Below are 24,441 nucleotides of genomic sequence, written 5' to 3' on the forward strand. Positions count from 1 at the left end.
GCATCCGGCAGCGGAGGCAGCACGTGCAAAGGCCCTGGGGTCGCGCTGTGCTGGGCACGTGTGAGGGGGAGCGAGGGGCAGGGGCTGGAGCCAAGCGCTGCGGGGCAGGGGTGGGGATGAGGGCGGGGAGGCGGCCGGGTCACAAGGGGGCACCTGGGCTGTGACCTTGAGAGTGACAGCGAGCCCTGAGAGGCTCGAGCGAGGAGCAATGAGGCCTGTCCTCTCTTAACTTCTGTACTTAAAATAAATAAATAAATGTAGACTTATAGAGACGTTCCAAACAGCACAGAGCACTGCATGGACCCCTCACTCTCCCCCTACCGGTCTCAGCCTCCACGGCCAGACACGGTTATCCCAACCAGGAGGCTGGCGCTGGTACGTTCCTGCCACCACCAGTCCTGGTGGCACATCCGCTAGCGGCCTCGGCCTGTCCCTCGGCCCCACGCCGCGGTCAGTTGTCATGCCTCATCCTGTCCCTGGCAGCCCACGGCCTCTCCATGTCTTTCCCGACCTGTCCCTCTGTGACGAGCAGCCTGTCCCTCGACTCGGGTGCGGCAGCTGCGTCTCGTGATTCGATGGCGATCTCGCGTTTTTGGCAAGATCGCCCGGGAAGAGGGCCGGTCCCGGGCAGCGCCTTGTGTCGGGCGCGTGATGTCGCTACGTCTTAGCACTGCTCCCTTTGACCGTGGTCGTCTGAGTAGGTCTTTCGGGCTTTCTGCTGTAAATGTGCTCTTTTCCCCTTTGTCATTAACGAATATCAAACTTCTGCCTGCTGGTTTTAGCGTCTGTCAGTAGAAATTGCCGACAGCAGCTCCGTCGTCGGAGTCTGCTCAGGGGATGTTTTCCGGCCGCTTTGCTTGTCCATTGGTTAATCGGGATTCTCCCGTCGGAGGCAGGTCCCTCGTCCTGCACCTGTTGGCTTCATGGCTGCTCTGGGTCAGTGTGGATGTCGGTTTTGTTTGTGGGTCGCGCAGGTCCCTCCAGGCTGGCTCCGGTGCCCGTCCTCCAAACACGCCTCTTCCTTTTACGGGTACCGTGTGCTTCCCTGCACCCCGGGTTCCCGGCTTCGTCTGCGTTTTCCTCACCACAGTCCTGGAATCACCCCCTTTCCCGGGAGCCCCGGCTCCTTTCACCGGCGGGCGGCATGCAGACAGCGGGCCTGGCTCTGGCCGTGCGGGGCCCGGACCGCCCGCCACCGCGCACGTCCACCTGGTCTCTGGGGCGATCTGCCCGTGCGCGTGTGTCCCTGGAGGCGTGGCTTCGCGCCGCGTGGCCAGCGCCAGGTCAGCCCCCAGGGCTCGTCCCAGCCCCTCTCGGCCTGTGTCTTCCTGTCGGGTCAGCCGCGGGGAGCCTGGCTCTCGCCACGGACGCGTCTGTCCAGCGCTCGTGTGCACGTTGGGAGCTGCGTGGGCACGGCCCGCGCCCGTCCTGTGTGCCCGAGGCTCCTGGCGTTGGCCTAAGCGCTTCCGCGGGACCTCGGGCCACCCTCGCCGCCCCCGTCCGCGTGCCCGACGGTCATTCGCAGCAGTTAAGTTCACTGATTAGGCTGGCATTCCACTCCGAGTCTCCCCGTTCACAGTGTTTGTCCTGCGCGTTCTTCGGGGGGCGCGGGGAGGGTCCGTGACGCATCATCACTGCAGCTACAAGCTCAGTGCTTTTTCTGAAAAGCCGCCCGCGTCCCCGTCCCCCGACCCCGTCCCCCCCGACCCCGCGTCCCCGTCCCCTGTCCCCGACCCCTGCACGTCATCCGCCTCCGGTCTGTGGTTCACCCCTGCCGTGTTCCTCTGAGCAGATGAGCGTGCGTGTGCATTTTCTATTGCTTGTTTGGTTTCGTTGTTCTGTTTTTCACACGAAGGGAAGCACATTGGAAACGCTCTTTCGTCAAACGTTTAATTGTGGTAAAACACACAGGACGTAGCATTCGGTGCCTTGGCCGTTTTTAAGCGTGCAGCTCACATGATGGGGCGCGTTCGCGCAATCAGGCCACCATCTCCAGGACTTCCTCATCTTCTCAGCTGGCACGCTGTCCCCATGACACTCGACCCCAGCGCTTATCGTCCGCTTCCTGCCTCTGCGCGTCCGACTCCTCGGGGGACCTCCTGTGCGCGGACTCACACAGTGTCTGCCCTCTGTGTCTGCCCGACTTAGCGTAACGTCTCCAAGGTGGGTCTGTGCAGGAGCGAGGGTCAGAATTCACTTCCTTTCGAAGGCTGGAGGATTCAGTCCGCTGTGGGGGGGCCACGTGTCGTGCGTCCGTCATCCATCCGTGGACCCTCGGGCCGCTCCCACCTCCGGACTCTTGTGGCTAATGCCACTGCGAACGCGGGGCGCACACCCCTTTGAGACCCTGCTTTCGGTTCTTTTGGGGACGTACCCAGAAGTGGGTTTGCTGGGTCGAGTGGACGTTCTGTTTCTAAGTGTTTTGTGGGACGGCCGTGCTGGTTCCACGGTGGCCGCCCCGTTCTGCGTTCCCGCCGGCCTCACCGGCACGTGTCCTTTTCTGTCATTTTCGACAGCAGCACCCGACGGGTGCGCAAGGGCATCTCCTCGGCGTTCCCGCTGCGTCTCTGTAACGATCAGAGATGCTCAGCGTTTTCTCATGCGCTCGTCGGCTGCCGTGTGTCCTGTAGAGAAATGTTTACAGTCCTTTGCCGGTTTATTTTTTCAGCTTTACTGAGGTATAACGGACAAATCAACTATCGTAAGATATGTAAAGCGCACGAGGTGATGATTTGACGTACGTGCGCGTGGGAGAGGATCCCCCCATGGCGTTAGTGAACATCCGTCAGCTCACGGATTCACTTTTTTTCTTTTCCTTGTCTTTTCTTTTTTCCTCCCCTCCCTCCCCCGTGGGAACATTTAAGTTTAGAAACTTTCAACGATACAATACAGTGTTGCCGACCGTATCGTCAGCATGGGCGACGTGAGCCCCTCAGACCTTATTCATAACTGAAAGTTTGTCTCCTTTTACTGACCGCTCCCATTGTCCCCACCCCAGGACCTGGCGACCACGGTCCCGTTCTGTTTCTGCGAGTCCAACTTTTTAGAGATGCCACATGTGAGTGGGCCTGCGCGGTGCTGGTCTGTCTCTGGCTGACGCATCTCACTCAGCGTGATGCCCTCCAGGGCCATCCATGCTGTCACAAATGACAGGATTTCCTTCTTTTTTTTTTAATGGCTGACGAATATTCTATCTCACACACACACACACACACACACACACACACACACACACCCACAATTGCTTCACCCACTTTCGGCATCCGTTGACAGCCGCGTAGGTCGTTTCTCAGCCTTGGCTGTTGTGACTCACGCTGTGACGGACGTGGGGGTGCAGGTAGCTCTTCGAGGCGGTGATTTTGTTTCCTTGGGCGTGATCGCTGCGTCACGTGGCAGCTCTCGTTGTAATTCCCGGAGGACCCTGCGCACCGTCCCCACAGCGGCTGCCCCCACCGAGCACCCCGCCAGCAGCTCACAGCATCCCCTGCCTCCACGCACCTGCCGGCACGTGCCATCTCTTGTCTTTTTGACGGTGGCCGTTCTGACAGGTGTGGGGCGGCATCTCGCTTTCTCCCATGCCCTGGGGAGCCCGCTCATGCCGTTGCTGGTCCCCCGCACTGTGAAAGAGTCTTAGTTTGATGTGTTTGTTTCTGCTTTTGTTGCCTATGTTTTCGGTGTCAAATACCCCCCCAAAATTTATTGCCAAGACGAACATCAGGGTGCGTACCACCTAGCTTTTCTTCAAGGAGTTTTACGGTCTCAGGTCTTAATTCGAGTCTTGCACCCATGCGGGGTTGATTTCCGTGCGTGTGAAGGAGAGAGGCCGGGCGTCGGTCCTTCGCGTGTGGCTGGCCGTTTCCAGTGTCGTTTCGTGAGGAGGGTGTCCTTTATTTTGCGTTCATGGCTCCTATTCCATAAATCTGTGGCCCGTACGTGTGTGGGTTTATTTCTGGGCTCTTTATTCTGCTCCACTGATCTGTGTGTCTGATCCCATACTGTTTTGATTACTACAGCCTTGTAGTAGAGTCTAGAATTTAGGACGCGTGGTGCCTCCAGCTTCGCCGTTTTTCCTCAAGGCGACTTCTGTTTGCAATTCGCGGTCTCTTTCTGGTTCCATATAGATTTTCGGATTGTTTTACCTATGTCTGTCGAAAATACGATTGGAATTTTGATAGGATTGCGTTGAATCTGTAGATTACTTGGGATAGTATGGACCTTTTCACAATATTAATATCTTTCGGTATATTTCCCATCGTTTCTGTCTCCTTGAATTTCTTTTCATCAATGTGTTACAGTTGTCAGTGTGTGGATCTTTGACTTCCTCGGTTAGATTTTATTTCCCTAGTATTTAATTTTTTTCTAAGTGGGATCGTTTTCTTGATTTCTCTTTCCGATAGTTTGTTGTGGGCGTATAGCAATGCAACCGATGTTTTAAAACATAATTTTGTATCCTGCAGTTTTACTGGATTCATTTATTATTTATAATGGTCTTTTTGGTGTAGTCTTTAGGGTTTACTATATATGACATCGTATCATCTGCAAATAAAGACAGTTTTACCTTTTCCTTTCTGACTTGGGCGGCCTTTATTCTTTTTCTTGCCTCATCGCTCTGGCTAGGAATTCAAAGGCTCCGTTGACTAGATGTGGCATCCTTGGCTCGTTCCTCACGTTAGAGGAAATATTCGCAATCTTTCCCCGCATGACGTTGGCTCTGGACTTGTCACACGTGGCCTTTACTATGCTGGACTGTGTTCCCTCTACACCCAGTTTGTTGAGAGTTTTTACCGTGAAAGGATTTGAATTCTGTCATATGCTTTCTCTGCCTGTATTGAGTTGACTATGGTTTTACCAATCATTTTGCTAATGTGGTGTATCAGTCATTTTGCTAACGTGGTGTATCACACCGACTGACTCGCGGATGTTGAACCGTCCTCGCATCCTTGGAAGAAATCCCGCTTGGTCGTGGCGTAGGCTCCTCTCAACGTGCTGTTGAATTCAGTTTGCTCGTGTTTCGTTGAGGCCTTATGCTTATCGGGAATATGGGCTTCTGACGTCCTGCTCTTGTAATGGTTCATCTGGCTTCGGTAATGCCGAACGCACAAAGCAAGTGTCTAAGTGTTCCCTCCTCGTCTGTATTTTTGGAAGAGTTTGAGAAGACTTGGTGTTCATTCTTCTTTAAATATCGGGTCGAATTCCTCAGTGACGCCTTCCGGTCCTGGACTTTTGTTCGGGTGGTTTTCGTTGACCGCGTCAATCGCCCTGCTGTTCGGTTCAGATTTTCTATTTCTTCACGATTCAGTCTCGGTAGGTTGTATGTTTCTAGGAATTTACCCATTTCTTCTGGGTCGTCTGATTTGTTGGTGTATAATGTTCATAGCTGTCTCCCGTGAGCCTTTATATTTCTGTGGTATACGTTGTAACGTCTCCTTTTTCACTTATAATTTCAATTATTTGAGTCCTCTCTTTTTCTCGGTAAATCTCGCTAAAATTTGTCCATTTCGTTTGTTTCGAAAACCGGTTCTTAGTTTCGTTGGCCTTTTCTATTGTGTTTTTAATCTCTGTTTAATTTGTTTTCACCCTGGTCTTTGCTGTTGATCTCGTTCTACCTTCGGTCTTATTTCGCTCTTTTTCTTTTTTGGTTCCTTGAGGTATAAAGTTAGGTTGTTTCTTTGAGGGTTTTTTTTTGTTTGTTTGTTTTTAACATAGATGTTTATCATTATAAACTTTCCCCTTAGAACAACTTTTGCTGTATCCTGTAAATTTTGGTGTGGAACGTTTCCGTTTTCATTTGTCTCAAGATATGTTTCGATTTCTCTTTTGATTTCTTCTTGGACTCTTGGTCGCTCGGTGGGGGAGGGGGACGTTGCTTCAGCTCTACACATCTGTGGTTTTTTTTTCCAGTTTTCCTCTCGCACGGTGATTTCTAGTGCCATACCGTCACGGTCAGAAAAGAAGTGTGGTATGACTTCTGTCTTCTTAAATTTATTCAGACTCGTTTCGTGACCTCACGTAGCATCTGTCCCGTGTGCTCGAGAAGACGGCGCATTGTGCTGCTGTGGGATGGGATGTTCCATGCACGTCTGTTCAGTTCAAGTTCAAGTCCGCTGTCTCCTTACTGGTTTTCTGTCTGGTCGATCTACTCATTGCCGAGAGTGGGGTGTCGCAGTCCTTGCACCGCTCGCCCCGTTCCGGTTCCCGTGTGCGTGGGGCATCGTCTCCACCCCTTCCGGGGATGTCCTCGAAGCCGCAGCGAGTCTGTGGCGGGCGGCAGGTAGCCGGGTCTTTGTTGTCCTGTCCAGGAGTTCTTCGTGTGTTTTGGCTTTTCTCATTTAATGGCATGGTCTGGAAATCGCCTCCCGCCAACTCATCGAGACCTTTCCCCGTCCCTTTTGACAGCCGCCCCGTAGCTCGCCGTGCGACTGCGCCACGCTTCACGGGCATTTAGGGCGTTTCCGCTGATTTGCAGTTACGAACGAGGTCGCCGTGAACGGCCTCGTACGTTGGTACCTTCGCCTTGCTGCAGGTGTGTCTTTAGGGCGGAGTCCTAGAAACGGAAGCGCGCGGTGCGAGTCGGTCCCCCCAGCTGCCCCTGCAGGAGGTGTTGGCCACGCCGCAGCCCCGCGGTGACGCGTGAGCGTGCCCACGCCTGCATGCCAGCGCCGCGCCCCCCGCCCTGCCCCGGCGGGTCTGGGGGGGCATCTCCGTCACAGCCACGCGAATGAAGAAAGCAAAGCCTCAGCCGGGCCAGGGTTTGCAGAGTGGGGCTCACGGCGCCTGGGAAGAGCGTGCGCTGTGCGCGTACGACTTGACTGAGCAGTCTGGGAAGGCTTCCTGGGGGAGGCGGTGCTCGGGGTGAAGTAGAAGTTTCCGGTTCAGCGTAAGATCTATCCCGGACCGGGGAGCTTGGGGGGCTACTCGGCGAAGGGCGGCGTTCGCGCCCCGGGAACTGCAGTGCACAGACGGAGCGGCTACGGGTTTGCATTCCCTGTTTCGTGAGACGGTTTCAGTGTTTCGTGTCAGGCGGCGGTGACCCGCGAGGGCCGGCTTCGGGGGAGGCCCTTCCCCTCGGCGTCGGTCACTGCTGCTTCTCCAGGTCTCTGCTCCCGGGACCCCCTTGCCGGTCCCCCTGTCCCCTGCGCGTGACCTGCAGGGACACCCTCTGCCCTGAGGAATGACCAGCTGCCGGGAGGCTGGGCCGTGCATCGTGGCGGGTGCTCCGTGTCCTATGTCACGGGTGGGGCTGGGGGCCGGCAGGGTGGCCTGCGAGGCGGGGGCTCTGGCGGGCTGCTCGGAGGATGTGCTGGCTATTCTGGGTGACAGGCAGGAAGTCGTAGCTCCGGGCCGGGTCCGAGGACAGGACGACCGCGCAGGGCGTGCTCCGGACGGTTGCGGAGGTGTCGGCGTTTCCGGCCCCTGTGTCTGTGGAGTGTCCTCGGCTAGTTCCCCTTTTCCTCTGCTTTGTTCCCTCTTTGGCTGCGGGCTCTCTGGGTCTCGGCCAGGAGACAGTCCCCGTGACTGAGAGAGCACGGAGGGCTCTCGGGGGCGGGGCGGGCAGCCCTGTTTGGGAGATGCCCGCAGAGGTGCCGAGTGACAGCGGGACTGGAGTCGCTGCTGACACCTCCTCCTGTGAGGCGGCGTCTGGCATCCGACTTCGGTTTCCTGGTGCCCTTCTCCGGCCTCCGTGGCCGGAGGGCATGGGGAGGAGCATCGCTGGTGTCCGCCTGGGGTCTCTGGTGCCCGGGCCAGGAGCTCAGTTCATAAACAGCAAATGCCAGCCCGGAGCCTGTGTCCGCCGATCCTGGGGGGCCTGGAGCTCCAAGGTTCACATGGCCGTGCTGCGACCCCATGGCCAGTGGCTCTCAGCTCCTTCGCCCCGCTCCCGCCACCTGGCCTGAAGCCTACGTACCCTGCCTCAGGGCCTTTGCCCAGGTTTCCTCTGCCTGGAGCATCCAGCCCCAGCCCAGCCCCAGCCCCAGCCCCCGTGTCGCCTCCTGGAGCAGAATTCCTGCCCTGTCACTCGCTGTGCCAGCCCCTTTCTGGTCCCCCCGAGCAGCCGTCACTCTGTTTATATTTCGTGCACTGGTTTCTGGTTTACTGTGCTTGTCCCATGTCTGCCTTTTCCCTGCAGCCTACCACGTGTTAGGGTCACAGCAGGTGCTTTCCAGCTGGGGGGGTGGCTGAGGGGCAGACCCCAGCGGGCTGGACAAGGGGCGTGCATTTTATTCTGAGCGCTTGGGGCGCCACTGGGGGGCTCACCGGGCGTACCGATGGGCACCAGCTGATTCCCGTGCCTAAAACCTCCCACGGGCCAGAGCGGCCTTAGCGGGCCCAGGCACGCCTCGTGGTCCATCGCCAGTGGGTGGGGACCTGGCTTGGCCGAGGCCTGGTCCTCCCCTTGGCCTGGGAATTCTCGCTCGGTGCTCGGCAGCTGGTGGCAGGTGACAGAGGAATGTGTCTTTGTGCTCTGCCCTGGGCTCTGTGGCCAGAGCCGGGCCCCCACCCTACAGGACCGAGGACACCAAGATCGAAAACAGCCCGCCGCATCCGGCACTGACTAACACCGCGCCCGGCTGTCGGGGGAGCCACGGGGCCCCGTCCCGTCCTGCCACAAGATCAGTCACTTCCTCCCTCCAGGCCTGGGGCCTGGATGTGGGCGGCCCCGTGCGCAAGTCCGGCCCGCGGGGCGCCTGCACCCTGGGGACTGGCTCGGGGAGGGGGGCGCAGGGCTGGACGGGGCCCCTGGGGCCGCACTGGCCTCTCCCTCGCACGTGTAAGAGCCCGGCGCGTGTTTTCGTGAGACGTGAGAGATGAGCCGGCGGCCCGGGCGTGAGCAGGAAGCTCGGGGGCAGCGCAGCGCTCGCCTCGGGCCAGCTGGACAGGGAGGAAGTGACACTTCCTGGAGACGCCGACTCTTCTGAAGTGGCTCAAGTGGGCAAGAGCACACCTCGGCCCCAGGTGACGACGGGAAGCTCCGGCGTCAGACACCTGCCACGTGCCAGGTGTTGGCCCGCCCCGCCCCCAACACACGGGGATCCACACAAACGCCAGGCCACTGGGGCGCTGAGCGCTTGGCCGGCCTGGCCCGCGTGCTCCCAGGAGGGCCAAGCTCCTGGACCCCGCAGGCGGCATCCGGGGCGGCCGAGGGAGCTGGTCCCCCGTCCCAGGAGGCTGCATCTGGAGGGTCGTTCTGCAGCCTGGGCGTGAGCCCCAGACCCCAGCTCGCCTTCCTCCCCCCATCTGCTGTCACACGTCATCGGTGTCGCTGGGGCCGAGCCGAGGCGGTGGTGGGCGAGGACACGCTTTCTGCACGTTGGAGCCGTCGAGCAGCGAGCTCTGGTCCCCTGGATGCGGCACCTGGGCGCAGACATCGTCACCTAGCAGGGGCCTGGGCCGGGGCTCCCGCACTGGGGGGGCAGGGGGTCCTCACCACAGGCACTGCTGGCCAGGGACCCACAGTCCACGGTGACTGGCCATTCTCACCAGGCCCGGGCCTGGGGTGCAGATGCTGGCCTGGCAGGGGTGGTGACGGCTTAGGTGCAGACTGGCTGGCCCCTCAGGGGGCGTCGGCAGCACGACGGAAGGGGGTCGGGGCTGGATTTGGGGGTCAGCAGCAGAGAGGTGGTGGCCCCTTGGCGCAAGGTCAGGGAAACCGCATCTGTTCTCCCAATCCCTCATCCCTGCCGCCACCCCTAACATCGGGCCTCCCCACGTCCCCGGCACCCGTGTCCCCCAGGCCCCGTCTCCTCTTCCTCCCGTCCTCTGGAGGCTTCTGGGTGCCCCGTCGTAAGAGCTCGTGCCCAGCTCTGCTGCAGTGGTCTCTCTCTCGTGGCCAGAGTAGGGGTGCCGCACCTCGGGCCGAGGCCAGGCCGTGCCGGGATCGCTGGGGGCGTGGTGGCCGAGGCCTGGGGCCCCCTGCGGTCCAGCTTGCTCTCCTTCAGGCTCCTCCTGACCGCAGCAGGAGGCTGCAGAGGTGCTGTCCCCAGCTGACCCTCAGACTTCCCCGTGGAGAGCAGGGCTGACCACACGGCCCAGGTGAAGGGCCTTGTTCAGAAGGCCGCTTGGGGCCATGTGGGTGGCGTGTCCCCTTCCCCAGAGGCCCTTCCTGGTCAGGTGGTGGGGAGCGGACACAGGGCTTTCCTGCTCTGCAGTGGAGGGTGGGAGGTGGCCCACCCTCGGCCCCGTATCCCAGGAGGGGGAGGGCGTCCAGCCTGGGAAGAGACGGTGGCTATCCCCCGGGGCACTGGTGGGTTCCGAGAAGGTGGCATCCCATCCAGGGAGCCTGCAGCCCGTGGGCCCACGCTGACCCCAGGGGTGTGTGAGGGGTATGGACTGAGGGCAGCCAGGGGCCCCGCGGCTGCTTGGTGGGCAGCCTTGGCAGGTAGGCAGTACCGCTGGCCATCTCTGGCCAGGAGGGTGTGTGATCTCTGGCAGGCCCCAGTCGCGGGGGTGGGTGGGCTCTACCTCAGGGGCCACCAGCATGGCTTTCTAACCTCTCAGAAGGAGCCTCGGCCTCTCGCCTGTCGGGTCAGCCTTGGTGGTCGGGAGGCGGTGGGAGGCGGTGGGGCCAGCAGGGAGCAGTGGGGATAGTGGGGAGCAGCGGCGGAGGAGGTGAGTCTGGGCCTGAGGTCCTACCTCTCTGGGCCTGGGCAGCTGCCTTGGGCCTGAGGACAGATGGTGTGGGTGACCCCTGAGGGTGGCCCCCTGGGGTGCTGGGGGTCCAGGTGGGGGAATGCAGGGCTGGAGGGTGAAGCCATGGGGCAGGGTCTTTCCAGAGCCCCTCCGGGCTGGGAGGGGCCGGTCCCTGGCACACGGAGCCCCCCACAGAGACTGCCATGGTGACAGGCCGCGGCCGCCGGGCCGCTCCCTGTGAGGGCTTTCGCCACCCGCTCGGGGCCTCCGCTGTCTCCTCCGCAGACGAGCAGGGACGGCTGGGCCCCTGATCCAAACCCTGTGCCAAGCGCTCTTACCGCAAGCCAAGCGGGGGCTGGGGCTCCAAGTGTGTGCGTACAGCCTCAGCTGCCCGCCCCCCGTTCGCTTTTCTCCCTCATGGAGGGTCCTGGGTTTTACAACCAGGCAGGACCAGAGCGAGCTGGATTTGAGTGGGGTTCTTGGCAGTCCTGAGCCTCAGTTTCCCCACCTGTGAAATGGACGCTTTCGTGCCTAACTGGTATCATCGGAGGTTCTCCAAGAGACAGAGTCGGGTGGGGGAGGTTGCCCTTACTTTACAGAACTGGCTCACAGATTTCGGGGCCTGGCAAGTTCAGAACCCGTGGGACGGGCCGGCAGGTGGGGCCCGGGCGACTGCTCCCCGCCGTTCTGGGAAGCCCCCTCTCTGCCCTGAAGGCCTCCCACTGATTGGCGAGGCCACCAGGCCACGGAGGGTGACTGGTTTTGTCCAGTCCACTGACTGTTGGTTCAACCACGTGTAGAAAACCACCCAAGAACACGCAGATGTGTGGACTGGCGTTGGACCAACAGCCGGACACCGGCCGAGGCGACCGTCACTCTCCCGGACGTGTGGGGAGGGACCCGAGGGTGGGAGCTGCTCGCCCAGCGGGCACTGCCTCTCCAGCCTCAGGTTCCCTGTCGGGGCGGGAAGGCCGCAGCTCGCAGGCCTTCAGGGGCTGCCCAGTGCCCACAGCGCGTCTGTGCCGGCGGCTCCTGCCTCGCGGTGGCCCTGGGGGTCCCCAGGGGTCTTCAGCTCCAGCGCTCATGGCGCCGGGTGGGTGGGAAGCTGCAGAGAGAGGCCCGGCTCTCAGCTGCTGACCTCTTAGTGAGTGACAGAAGCTGCCAGTCCCGCAGGCACCGCCTGTGGCGTCACGGTGGCCGTTCTCTGCTGCCCCCTGCTGGCCAAGGGTCAGCTGCGCCTGGACTCTGGTGTCCCTGTGGCTCTGTCCTGTGTCTCCTCTGGGCTCTGCACGTGCCGGTCCCTCCTCCTGCACCAGGCCCCGGCTCTGAGAAGCCCTCCCTGATTGCCCCTCCAAGGGTTGGGGTGGGGGAGGGGTGCCCGCTGGAAGCCCACCTGCCACTTGAAGACCCGTGCTGCCCCCCTGGGCCCGCGGGGTGCGTGCGTCGGGGCCAGCTGGGGAGTGGCGACACCTGGGGGGCGCCCTCCGCTCCAGGCCCTCACCGGTGAGGTGGGGTGACATCGCACTGAGCCCTGCAGCCCTGCGGCCAGGGACGGCCACCCGCTCCGTCGTGGAGCAGCTGCGGCTGGGGCCCGGAACGGCGCGGGCAGGTCTGGCGGTGGCCGCAGCCTCGGCACCCCTCCGCTGAGCGCATGCAGGCTGTCGGGCGCCCGTGCTGCGTTCCCGCCGCCCAGGGAAAGCGAGGCTCAGAGAGGTCACACCGCTGCGCAGTCCCCAGGGACCGGGGGCAGGGCCGAGGCCTCCACAGTGGGAGGAGGACTTTCCTTCGCCTGGACACCCAGCCGCAGCGAGAGGGGCGTGGGCCACGCAGACAGGGACGGGCTCCTGTGCCCAGGCCGCAGCTGTGGCTGACACCGTCGCTCCCCCTCCCCCGCCCTGCGTGGCCTCGGGCCCTGGGGGCGGTGTCCTGGGAGCCCCGCTGTGGCTTCCCCATCTCCAAAGCCGCCTTGTTAGAAGGAGGGCGGAGACCGGGCCCTGGGGTTGGGAGGCTGAGTCCTCCTCGCTCAGCTGCAGATCAGCACCACCTGCAGCACCTGCTCGCCCCAGAGGGCAGGCGTGGGAGGTCTGGCCCATCCCGTCCCCTCGGTGGAGCCTGCGGGGCTCGGCCTTTCCCAGACCGTGAGCCACAGGATGCGTCTGGGTTCCGTGGGTGGGCACAGGCGCGTCCAGCTGCCTGTCCTGCCCCTCCCCCACCCGGCACAGGCTCCTTCCACGCACGTCCTGGGGCAGATAAGGCCCTGCCCGCGGGGTCATCCAGTTTGTTCTCTGGCACCTTCTAAATATACTCTCCGAGGGGTTCTTATCTCAGCCCGGGCTGCATGGTCAGGATGGTGTGGGCAACACTCTGGGGGGCAGGCCGCCGGCAGGCCTGGGCCCTGGACGGGCTGGCTGCCCCGCCAGGAGGTCCTGCCTCAGGCAGGGCCCGAGCGAAGGGCACTCAGTGTGGCTGCAGTGATGGCCGTGACCCCGAGGGCTGGGACTCCAGCCTGCCGGTGGCTGGTCCCCCCAGGGTGGGCGGGGGAGGCCTGAGGCCACCGCTCCTGGTCGTCGCTGGGCTGCTGTCCCCTTGGCCTGTGAGGAGGCCTGGGCTGCAGTCCTGGTCCCCAACATTCGGTGCCGTGTGACCCTGGGCAGCCACGCGCCTCCGAGCCTCCCTCTTTCCCTTGCGATGAGGGATAGGCCTGCTTCCCAGGCTCCTCGTGAGGGTCGTGAGGGTCGTGGAGGTCGGCACGGACGGGGAATGTGCGGCTCGTCCCCACCCTCTGGCCAGGCACTCGGGCTCCTTACGGGGCCGCCATAGGGCCTGCCGGAGGACTGCGTGGGTGCCAGCTCCGTGGGTGCCAGCTCCGTGGGCGCCAGCTCCGTGGGTGCTTGTCCCTGTGGTCTGATGGATGCTGGGGGGTTGGTCCACAGCCCAAGTCTGGCCCCCGCCGCCTGACGTTTGGGCACGGCCGTTGCGAGTGCATCCTGCAGAACTGCACGTGCGTGCACGCCCAGGTGCACGCCCAGAGACCCCGCGGCCGCCCGAAGGCCTGGGGGTGGCGCGGCTGCGCCCTCGGCCAGGGCCTGTGCTCAGCTGCCCCCAGCTGCCCCAGTTGGCGTGGCCCTCAGTGCTCTGTGCTGGAGTGGGCGTGGAGGGGGAGAGGACGCTGGGCATCAGGTGAGTCGTGAGGCGGCCTCAGCTGTGTCCTCTGACTAGAGCCAGGCCGCTGTGTGGCCCGGGCAGGGTGACAGCCTGTGTAAGCCCTGCGGTCGGCTAGATCCCGGAAGTCCCACTGCCCACCCCGCAGGGTTGTCAAAACGGTCAAGCTGGGCCAGTGCCGGGGCGCGGCTGCCACCCGCCCTCGTCACCTCTTGGGGCCGCAGTGGGGTTTTCGGCCATCAGCGGAGACGGGCCCGAAGCGCCTCCGGCCAGGGCACTCCGCGCACACTCTGGGGCTCCAGGACAGGCTCTCGTGGTTCTGTCTGCACCAGTGGTCGGGCTGAGCGATCTCTCCTCGTCCCGGGTCACCGCGGGGAGCAGACCCTCCGTCTTAATGGGGCTCCGCTGTTGGCAGAGCCGTCACAGGCCTCCCTGCGCCCACGCCATTCCCTCGCCTGCACTGTCCCCGTCCCCAGGGTGAGTGTGGATGAACCCTGGCGTGTCCCTGCCTGCTCGGTGGCCTCCCTGAGCCTTGGCGGGAGCCGGACGGACCGGGGGCTGTGGCGTGCACGGCCCGTCTGGAGCAGCGTCTCCTGCGGCCTCCTGGCACTGCCCTGTGGTCAGCGTTCTGGGGACACCTGCGTCCTGCTGCTTCCAGGGCCCATTTGGGCAGCTGGGCCACAGCCCCCACAGCCCTCGTCCAGTGCGTCCGGCCCACTCTGCTGCTGTCCTCACCCAGTCCTGGCAGTTAGGGGGGCCATGCCAGCTCCCGGCTCACCTGAGTCCCCCCGGGGTGGCCCCTTTCTGCCCGGGCTGTGGCCGTGCAGCTCCTGTCTCCCTGACGTGATGTGGTCTGGATGGTGCAGTGAGCCAAGAGGTGACCTCAAAGGGACACGCCCACGCCCTGAGCCCTGGAGCCCGTGTGACCCGACGCAGGAAAGGCGTCTTTGCAGGTGGGACTCAGGTCTTCAGGGTCTCGAGTGGGGAGATGATCCTGAGGCCTGGGCGGGCCCTGAATCCAGTGACAAGTACCCTCGTAGGGGACACACAGAAGTTGACAGACACAGGAGAAGGCCACGTGTCACTTCTGCTTGCGGGACTGTGGCACCCAGGGCTGGGCCTGACCCCCGGCATCAGCGTCCCGTGCCTGAGGGGGAGGCCAGCTTTGTCTCAGGGCTGGCCGGACAGGGGCCCTGGGGTCAGCTGGCCTGGGCTCACTGTCCTTGTGGCCCTGGGCATGTCCTCACTGGCTCAGAGCCTTGGTGTCCCTGGCAGTGGCTGTGCCTCTTGCTCCAGCCTTCAGGGTCCTGTCAGAGCCGGTGGCCATGCGTGGAGGGCCAGCCTCGCAGTCTGCAACCCGGGAGCCGCTGCGCCTGCCTGGGCCCCGTCTCGTTGTGGGAGGCGGTGTGGCCTTCCACGGGGGTTTGGCTGGAGGACCCACGCACAGAGCCCAGCCACGCTGGGCCCAAGGTGCGAGCCGGGACGCGCCTGGCCCAGGCCCACCCAGAGCAGAGCAGGGCACGGGCCGGGCCAGTGGGCGGGGCCGCGGCGTCCTCCTGGGGCAGTGCCGTCCGCTCTCAGAGAGCCCTGGCAGGACCTGAGGCTGCCCCCTCTGGGAGTCCCCTGTCACGTGGCTGTCCACGGCCAGCAGCACTGAGGTCACCGGGCCTGAGCTGGGCGGGGCACCTGTCCTTCACTGTGCAGGGCGTTTAGAATCCTCCGGGGTGACTTTCATACAGAGAGAAGCCCCTAGATCTGGTTTGGGGTTAAGACAGTGATATGTCATCCACTTAATTACACATCTGAACCCCGTCTGGCCTTGGGCTCGTGTCCCTCAGCAAGCCCTTCGTCCCCTGCCAGGGTCCGGTCCCCAGTGGGTGAGCTCAGCGCCTTTCAAAGCCTCCATTAAACCATGTATAAGCTTCAGTCGCTTCCTGTCCTTTAATTTGTTTTCGTCGTGGCAACCTACACGTGACGTAGTTTTCCGCCCTAATCACCTTCCGAGCGGCGTTCGTCGGCCTTGGTTCCTCCACGCTGCTGTGCCGCCGCCACCAGCACCCTCTCCACGATCCTTTCCCTGCTCCCACCCTGACACCGTGTCCCCGTGACACGCTCACGCCCCCTCCGCCTCCCCGGCCTGGCACCAGCACCTACGTCCTGTCTCTGCGACTCCGGCGCCTCTGGGGGCCTCGCGGGAGGGAATCACAGAGAACTTGTCCCTCTGGGCCTGGCCGCTTTCCCTCAGCACTGCACGCCTGGTCCCCGGCGTGTCCCAGCGCCGTCCTGGAACGGCAGCCCGGTGCCCAGGTCAGCCCGGTGGCCACGGTCAGCCAGTCGGGGTTCTGACGGCTCCGGTCAGCCCGGTGGCCGCGGTCAGCCAGTCGGGGTTCTGACGGCTCCTGGCACGTGCGTGCATGGCTCTCCTTCTCGACTCTGAGCGTCGCTGGGAAGCGCCGTGGGGAGGAGGGGGGTCCCCGGTGCGTCCCCGGCGGGGCTGGCCCGGCCTGGTTCTGTCGTCGGGTCACCTGAGCCGACCCAGCCCGTGCTGGTGCCGGGGGAGGAGGTCTGTGTCCCCGCCGGATTTCTGCCCCGCGCCCTCCCGCCCAGGCCCCCGCCCGGCCCTGGCCGGACGCCTGCATTCCGTCACGTTCCCAGGGCACCGCTGATGTCCGATAGCGCTCCGGACGTCCCTCGGCGCTGGCGGCCACAGCTCCTGAGGTGGACCGGCTGCCAGGGCACAAGCAGGGCATTGTTCCTCGGCCCGGAGCTGCCCTCACCTCTGGCAGCGGCCTCCTGCTGCTGACACACACACCCCCCTGCAGGTGGGGTCAGGTGGCACTGGGAGCCGAGGCGGCCTCTGGGGCGGGGGGTTGGCATCGTCCCTCCCGCTGCTGCTTCTCTAGAAAACTTCTCTTCCCGAGCCTCAGCCTCCCAGCTCTGGGGGATCTGGGGCTGTCTGATTTGGGGGCCTTGGGATGGAAGCTGGATGGAAGATGGTGTCCGGCCCTGCAGAGGCAGGAGTGGGGTTCATCCGGCACCCCAGGCTGTGAGTGCCTCACGGCAGGGACCTGTCTTGGCATCTCCGAGGCCCCTGACCCCCCCCTCCTCCACCCCAGCACAGGGCAGAGCACACAAAAGCACACTGTTATACGGTTCTTTCTGAAATGAGCACAGTGCAGACACCTGAACAACAGGTGGGTGTAAGTTAGCCTCGAGGGAGCACGGCCTCCCCGCCCCCCCTCCCAGCCCGAGGGAACCTCAGCCGCAGTCCTGTCTGCCTGGAGCTTGGGGTGATGACGGCCACCCGGACGTACCCTCCCTGGTGGGCCCGCGCCCCTGCCCCCAGCCCACCGCGCTTCCTGAGCACAGCCAGGCACGGAGCCTGGGGCGCCAAGGCCTGGGCGCGTTGGGGGCGCGTGGCCGGTTTGCGATGCCTCAGGCTCCACACGGGGCTTCTGTGCTCCTGCCTGATGTGGCTCAAGCTGCAGCCTCCGCCCCGTCACTGAGGCCACAGCAACAGTGACGACGAGTGGTAGACGGCCACCTGGCAGGAAAAGAATTGAAGGCCTGTGACACGTGGACACGGGGTCTGTGAGGTGCCGGAGCCGCTGCTGCCCGTTCTCGTCACGGCTTCCGCTCTGGGAGGCGGGACAGCTGAGAACTTTGGCACGTGGCCCGGCCGTGGACCCGCAGACCCGGGCCCTGCCTCTGCCCCTGCCCCAGCCAGCCCCTTCCCCGCTGGGCCTCACTCTCCTCATGCACGGGACAGACAGGCTTGGGGACACTGGCGTGGGCACGGGTGCGTGACTCGGGCACGGCCAGTTTTGTTGGCGTGCTGGCTATCCCCCAGAGACGTCCATGTCCTGACCTCTGAACCCCAGTGGTGACCCTCCGTGGCATAGGGGCATGCACGTGTGACAGGGGAGGTCATCCTGGATAAGCTGGTGGCCCTGGTTGTCCTCACAGGTGTCAGGAAGGTCAGAGGTCAGAGAGAAAGGAGGTCAGAGAGAGAGGCCCTCCTCAGGGCCCATCTGGAGCCTTAGGTGACAACACCCCGCGTCTCGTGGGGATGTGTTCCTGTGTGAAGAGCTGGCGGGCAGGGGACCTGCTGGTGGCAGTTGGTCCCGGGGCACTTCCTGTAGCCCCACAGAGAGTGACATTATTCCCACAGGTCTGGGCGGCGGGGTTCACTGCCCCTCCTGGGGGGCGCAGCCACGAGGTACTGCTGGTCCCAGGCCTGGGGAGTCACGGCCTGACCCCAGTCCCCACTCCTGTGCCTGGCCGTCCCGCCATCCACCGCCCCATGAGGACGAGGCCGTGGGCTCTGGCTCGCGTTGGGGAAACCGAGGCAGGGAGACCCACCAGGGCCTTGCGATCCTGGGGACCGCCAGCAGGCACAGCGTCTACTTTGTGCAGACACCTCCAAGGCCCCGTCGGCACCAGGAGGTCTGGGGCGTGGGCCCGGGCGGGGCGCACGGCCAGGCACAGACGGGCTCGCTCCGCGCACCGGTGTTTGCTGAGTCCCCACAGGGGGCTCCCCCGGCGTCTGGCAGGCCGGGCCTCGTCTGTTGAACAGCCTGACCGCAGGCCTGGGCGCCCTCCCCGGCTGGCGGGGGTGGCAGAGCCCAGTCAGGGCGGGAGGCACCGCGTGTGCAAACACGCAGGAGGCTTGGTGCAGCCTTGGGAGTGGGGGGCAGGCGGTGGGAGGTGAGGTGCAGGAGGGGCCGGGGCTGCAGCCCACCGGGGTCCTGCTGGGAGCTGCTGGGGGCACACTCGGACTGTACTTGGGATCCTGCGTCCTGATGGGGTGTGGGAGGGAGCCGAGTGTGAGCTGAGGCTGCTTCCCGCCGAGAGACAAGGGCGGCAAGCTCGGGGCACAGAGGAAGCGTGGGGCACTAAGGCGGGGGCTTGGGGACCGGATGGAGGCACACACACAGCAGCCAAGAGCCGAGGACCTGCCGTGCGCCAGGCCCTGGCCTAGGCCGGGGGACACAGCAGGAACGGCACCCCACAGCCCGACCTGGGGATGCTCGCCGTCAGGGGGTGGAGAGTGGGCCCAGTGGTGGCACGTGTGAGGGATATGTCTTGGACGTGGGGGGTGTCAGACCACCTCCCTGCGATCACGGGTATCGGCCTTACAGGAGCCACAGCAGGTGCAAAGGCCCCCAGGCCAGTGAGGCCGGCCCAGGAAGCAGGGTCCAGCCAGAGCTGGGGGCCCGGGGGCCCTGTGTCACACTGGGGATGATGTTGAGGGGTCACTCTTGGCCGGCACGGGATGGGCGTTCGGGGGACAGCTCGAAAGCCACCGGGGCAGCAGGACGTTGGGGCGAGGCGGGAGCCTGGGCGCCTGGCGCTGGCCGGGCCCGTGTTGTGGGCCCGTGTTGTGGGCCCGTGTTGTGGGCCCGTGTTGTGGGCCCGTGTTGTGGGCCCGTGTGGCTTCCTGCCTGTCTCTCCTGGGCCACCTTGCAGCTACCCTGTCGTTCTGTGTGTGAGGCTCTGCCAGGGGTGCTTGGAGCCCCTGGAATGTGCCCCCTAAAAGCTGTCTTCTGCTCTAGGCAGGAGGAGGACTAGGGCTTGGCCCAGTGACGTCCGGGGACCCGTGGGCCCTGGAGTGGCTCCCTGTCTTTCTGGTCTGGACGTGACCAGGCAACAGGTGTGTGAGGACGGGCATTGGGGCCGTGCCCAGGAGTGGCCCCGCTGATGTGCAATGGCGCTCAGGGCGGGGCTGCCCACTGTCCCTCTGCGGGGCCCCCGGGAGCTGCAGGCAGATGCTCCCAGAGCAGCTCCCAGCCTCCAGCCTCTGGGGGAGCCCCAGGCTCTGGTGACACCCCGTGAACAGCGCAGGCGTCTGCACTCCCTCCCTGGCAGGCTGGCTTCTGTGTTCCAACCGGCAGGCGCCCCGCCTGGCCCGGGAGCCTCTGTCCTGGGGGTCTGTGACGCTGCTTGGAAGTGCCCTGTGGACACAGGCGTTGCAGGCCACCTGGCATCAGATGTAGGTTGAGACGACCTCATGGGAAGGACACACTGCCCGGCTCCCACGACATTGCCAGAGTCGCACACTGTCACTGCCACCTGAGCTCAGCATTGTCATCGTCCCCAGAGGACACCCCGTATCCCGGTGACCACCAGTCTGCGTGCCGTCCCATCTGGACGCTTCATGCAGACGGGACCACGTCCTGTGTGGTCGCTGGCATCTGGCCTCCTAGCTCGATGCTTCGCTTAGAGTCCACTCTGCCGCAGCGTGGGTCGCCATGGCACCCGCCGTGTGGATGGGCGAGCCTCGTGCCTCGGTCACCAGCTGGTGGACGGTGGGGCCCGGGGCACTTCGAGTCCCTACGCCTGGGGAGGGGCGGTGTGGGGGCCGAGCTTGTGCCGCTGGCGGTGTGGGGTGGCCGGCCACCGCAGCTGACCGCGTGTCCCTGTCTCGTAGCTTCCTCATCGTCCTGGTCTGCCTCATCTTCAGCGTGCTGTCCACCATCGAGCAGTATGTCGCCCTGGCCACAGGCACACTCTTCTGGATGGTACGTATGGATGGCTGTCACAGGCGGGTGGGCGTGGGGCCGAGCGAGCTGCTCCTGGCTACTCCGGCCCGCATAGGGCCCCGACTGGCTTCTTGTCCTGCCAGCCGGCAACCGTGGACTCGCCCTGGTACTGGGGGACCGGAAGCGTGGGGACCCCCAGCTCTCATACTTGCCAGGCTGTGACTAGCGGACTAAGGGGCCCAAGAAATGTGAGGAGCCTGAGGCTGGTGGTCTGGGAGGGCCCCCTGGAGGAGGAGGCTTCTGAGCTGGGCCAGGAAGGAGGGATGGAGGCATGGGGAGCCGGGTTCGGTCAAGGAGCCTCATTGGGGCCCAGGGTCTGGGGGCTGCTGACCTGGGCTTGGCTGGTACAGGCCCCAGCAGGTGTCCCAGGCTCCCCACCTCGAGCCCCGCACCAGACAGCCCCCCGCACTGCCTATGGGGCTCTCACCCTCGTGTCTGGGTCTCGGCCCCAAGGAGATAGGGGGGCCGTGAGCACAGAAGGCGTGTCCCACACGGGATCCCGGCCCCTCCCGCTCCCAGCCTGTCTGAGCCCCTCACTCTGAGTGGGGTGTGAGGGCTCTTCGCCCCGGCCGGATGTGAGCCCCTCAGACCGGGCCTGGGACGGGCCCCCCGCAACCCCCGGCCCTCCTGGACATGGGGAGGGGGCCAGGCCGGGAGCCCGCAGCCTGAGGTTTATGCTGGGCAAGTTCCGGAAGCTCGTGCCCTCACCGAGGGGACATCTGCGCATGAGCCTGGCCGAGAAGGTGGGGTGCAGAGGCCAGCCACGTCCCCAGGAGGCCGCCTGAGAGCCGATGGCCGGTGGCAGGGATGACGTCCCTGCCTGCACCGCCTCGGGCCCCCACAGGGCCGGCCGGGGCTGCCGTCATGCTGCGCACGCGTGGCTCCCGGCCAGGCGGCCTGGTCGGCGGGGCCCCCCGGCCGTGTGACGGGCCCCTGCAGCGGCTCCCGGGTCATTTCCACACAGGGGACCTTACCTTTCCTCCCGTGCTCCCGGAGTCAGCGTCACGGCAAAGTCTCTTCCTGAGGCCGTAAAGGAACCAGCCGGGTTTCTCCCCGTGCTCGTGCGGGACAATCTCGCGGTTTTACGTGGCCAACGACAGTCGGGACGTCCCGGCGTGTGGCGTGGGGGACAGACCCCCTCAGGCCACGCCCCCCTGGCTTCCAGTCACCCCGTGCCACGCGTTCAAGCATCTGTCTTTCGTCCCCGACGGAGGCGTTTTACCATGAGCCAGGTGTCCCGATGCAAATGGGTCCCCCGAGGGTTCCCGTCCTGGTCCGAGGGACTTCGCCTCCCAGCGTCCCTTGCTTGGCCGACGTGTGTGCCGCATTCTGCGTCCCACATCTGTGTGGCTCTTGGGGGGGTCCCCAGCCAGCTCTCGCCAGCGGGCTCTTCCCGGGGACCTTCACAGCCAATTCGTTTGCTTCCTGAAAAATCCCGATGGTGTTTGCTGAGCGAACCGGGGAGACGGACGCTGTCCTGGCGTGGGGACTTGCCGTCCGCGGTCGTGGCGTCGTCTGTCCGGTGTGGCTCTTGGGCGGTCCTCTGTTTATCTCTAACCACAGTGACGCCGCTGGAGTCGTCACCGCCCGTCGTAGGCACCCACGGGCCGTCTCGTCCGTTCTGTTTTCTGGAGTTTTGTGTTTTCGTTTTTGCTTTTTCGGGTTTCATTTTGCCGGCCGTGAAAGCCGTCGGTTTTTGTCGCTGGACCGTCGTGTGACTCGGGAGCGCCCGTTCCTGTCCGCGGTCTCTCCTCCGGCCCCGGCGCGGTTCCCGGGGAGCAGGGCCGCGGTGTGGTCCGCGTGCCGGGCGCTGTGGGGACGCTGTGGGGACGCTGTGGGGACGCTGTGGGGACGCTGTGGGGACGCTGGCGTCCGTCGCTCGCTGGGGCTTTGTCAGGCGGGCGAGTCCTCGGGCCTCTCCTGAAGGAACGTGCCGGCCTTGGGGTGGAGGGCCCCGGAGTCCGACGTGAGCACGCGCGTCTCAGGCGACGGTGTGGACTCTAGTCACGTCTTCCCGTGTCCATGGGGACGGTCGTGTTGGCGGGTGTCCCAGCGCCCACCCACTCCGCTTCCCCCGGATGAGCCCCCAGCCTCTGGGGCCCCACGATGCTGTCTTCACCATCCTGCTAGGTCATGGCTGCCACGTAAAATAGGGACAGGTGCAATGGAGAAGGAGGATGGCCACCTCCCCAGCTCGAGGGGCAAACTTTCGGGGTCCAGCCTCCTCCCTGTTCCCCATCCCTGGGGACCCGTGGAAGTAGCCGTGGCAGTGCCAGCCCCGTTCATGTGGAGGCCCCGGCAGCCACAGCTGCCCACAGTCCGGCTGAGCATGGCCACCCTGCGAGCCACCCCCAGGCCCTCTTCTCCTAGCCCAGGCGACTGGTCCAGACGGGGACCCTGCCAGCTGGGCCGACTCCAAGGCCACCCTCGGCAGACCCCGCCCTGCCCACTGGGCACTGGCTGGCATCCGCCCCCTACTGAGTGTAAATGTAAGGCTGACCCCCAGCCCTGGGCCAGGGAGAGGACCGGGACCCGGGACCAGGGCCGGGTCAGCGTCTCGTCCCTGTGAGTGTCCTGGGGCCACCGTAACAAAGCACCGCAGACGGTGGCTTGAACCACAGACACTGTCCCCGGTCCTGGAGGCCGGAGCCCAAGCTCCAGGTGTGGGCGGGCGGTTCCCCCTGAGGCCTCACTCCTGGGCGTGTGGACGGCGTCTCCTCCCCGTGTCCCGCATGGTCGTCCCTCTGTGCACGTCTGTGTCCCTGTCTCCTCTTGTGAGGACACAGTCACAGTGGTCAGGGTCCACCCAGGGACTCCGTTTTAAAGGCTCAATCTTTGCATACACCACATTCTGGTGAGCTGGGGGTGGGGACTGCACGGTGTAAGTTTGGGGGGACACAGTTCAGCCCATAAGTCCCCCTGAGTGACTTGAGCCATCCCTCTGCTGCTGGGAGGCTCACCCTTGGGTGAGCCCCGCGTTGATGTGGGCACACCAGGCGTCCCCGCTCAGCCCTGCATCTGGTAGGCTGTGAGCACCGAGTCCTCAGCCCCCGTGGTGACTTCTACTGCCTTGTGCAGCTCAGGCAGGACCCTGGGGGCCGCTGGGTGGGTGACGGAGCGGAATGGAGCCTGCAGGAGCCACAGAGGCCGCAGAAGGCCGCAGAGGGCCACAGAGGCCGCCGAGGGCCACCGAGGGCCGCAGAGGGCCACCGAGGGCCACCGAGACCGCAGAGGGCCACCGAGGGCCACCCTCATAGACGTGCCTGCACGTTTCCTTATGACCTTGTTACCTGTGTGCTTGGCCAGAGGGATCCCAGGCCCTGTGACCCCGTGACAGCCCTGGGGAGGGGGCAGCCCCTGACTGCACGGTATCCCCTCGTCTGGCCCGGCCTCACTCCCCATGGGGACCCACCTGGACCACCTCCCTCCCCAGGCTGTGCTTGTCATGTTTACACTGGGCTCCCTGTCACAAACTTCATGGCAGGTCCCTCCCAGAGCTGGGGCAGGTGGCCCAGGGCTCCTGTCCCCTCGACCAGAACCCCCACCCCTCCGCCCGACGTGGCAGGGCCCGCCCACCGCCCCCTGACCCTGTCTTCCCTCCCGAGGGCCCCCTCCTCCTCCCGCGGCTGTCCCGGCATCTCTGAGGCTCGAGTGCCACCTGGTGGCTATTCTCCAAACTGCGGCCACAGGGCCCGCAGCTCAGGCTGGGGCCTCAGCATGGCCTGGGGCGGGCAGAGGGTGACCCGCGTGGCACGCCCTCCCTCCGGGGCCTGGGATGGGTGCGAACAGCGCCCCTGTCCCGAGCAGAGAGCCCGTTCCCGCTGTGGCCTCGTTCCCTTCCCCGCCTTTGAGGGCAGAGACCGGCGCTGCCTCCCTTGCCCCCCGTTCCGTCACGTCGGCCACCTCCCTGCCACCCTCGCGACCCCCGGGCACCCTCTCCACATGGCAGCTGTTAGTCTAGGGGGGAGGGGGCGCAGAGCTCTCTAGAAGAAGTCCGATCGTTCCAGAAGCTCCCCAGGGCCCTGAGGGTACACTCAGCCTCTCCGGCCCCCGTGCCACATCTAGGCCCCACCCCTGCATGTCCCCCCGGCCCTCACCTCCGCCCCCC

At 64.4% G+C, this 24,441-nt stretch overlaps 1 protein-coding gene across 3 annotated transcripts in view; it reads left to right on the forward strand.

The window, feature by feature from the left end:
• Positions 1–24,441, forward strand: part of KCNQ1 (potassium voltage-gated channel subfamily Q member 1) — a 277,750-nt gene that overhangs the window by 19,003 nt on the left and 234,306 nt on the right. For all 3 annotated transcript variants that reach the window (XM_039840329.1, XM_039840326.1, XM_039840327.1), the window contains one exon: positions 20,222–20,312. In XM_039840329.1, coding sequence (XP_039696263.1) covers positions 20,222–20,312 — 91 coding nt within the window. The remainder of the gene's footprint in view (positions 1–20,221; positions 20,313–24,441) is intronic.

This window comes from Pteropus medius, unplaced genomic scaffold (assembly GCF_902729225.1).
Source record: "Pteropus medius unplaced genomic scaffold, Ma_sr-lr_union100, whole genome shotgun sequence".
In the NCBI taxonomy this organism is placed as follows: Eukaryota; Metazoa; Chordata; class Mammalia; order Chiroptera; family Pteropodidae; genus Pteropus; species Pteropus medius.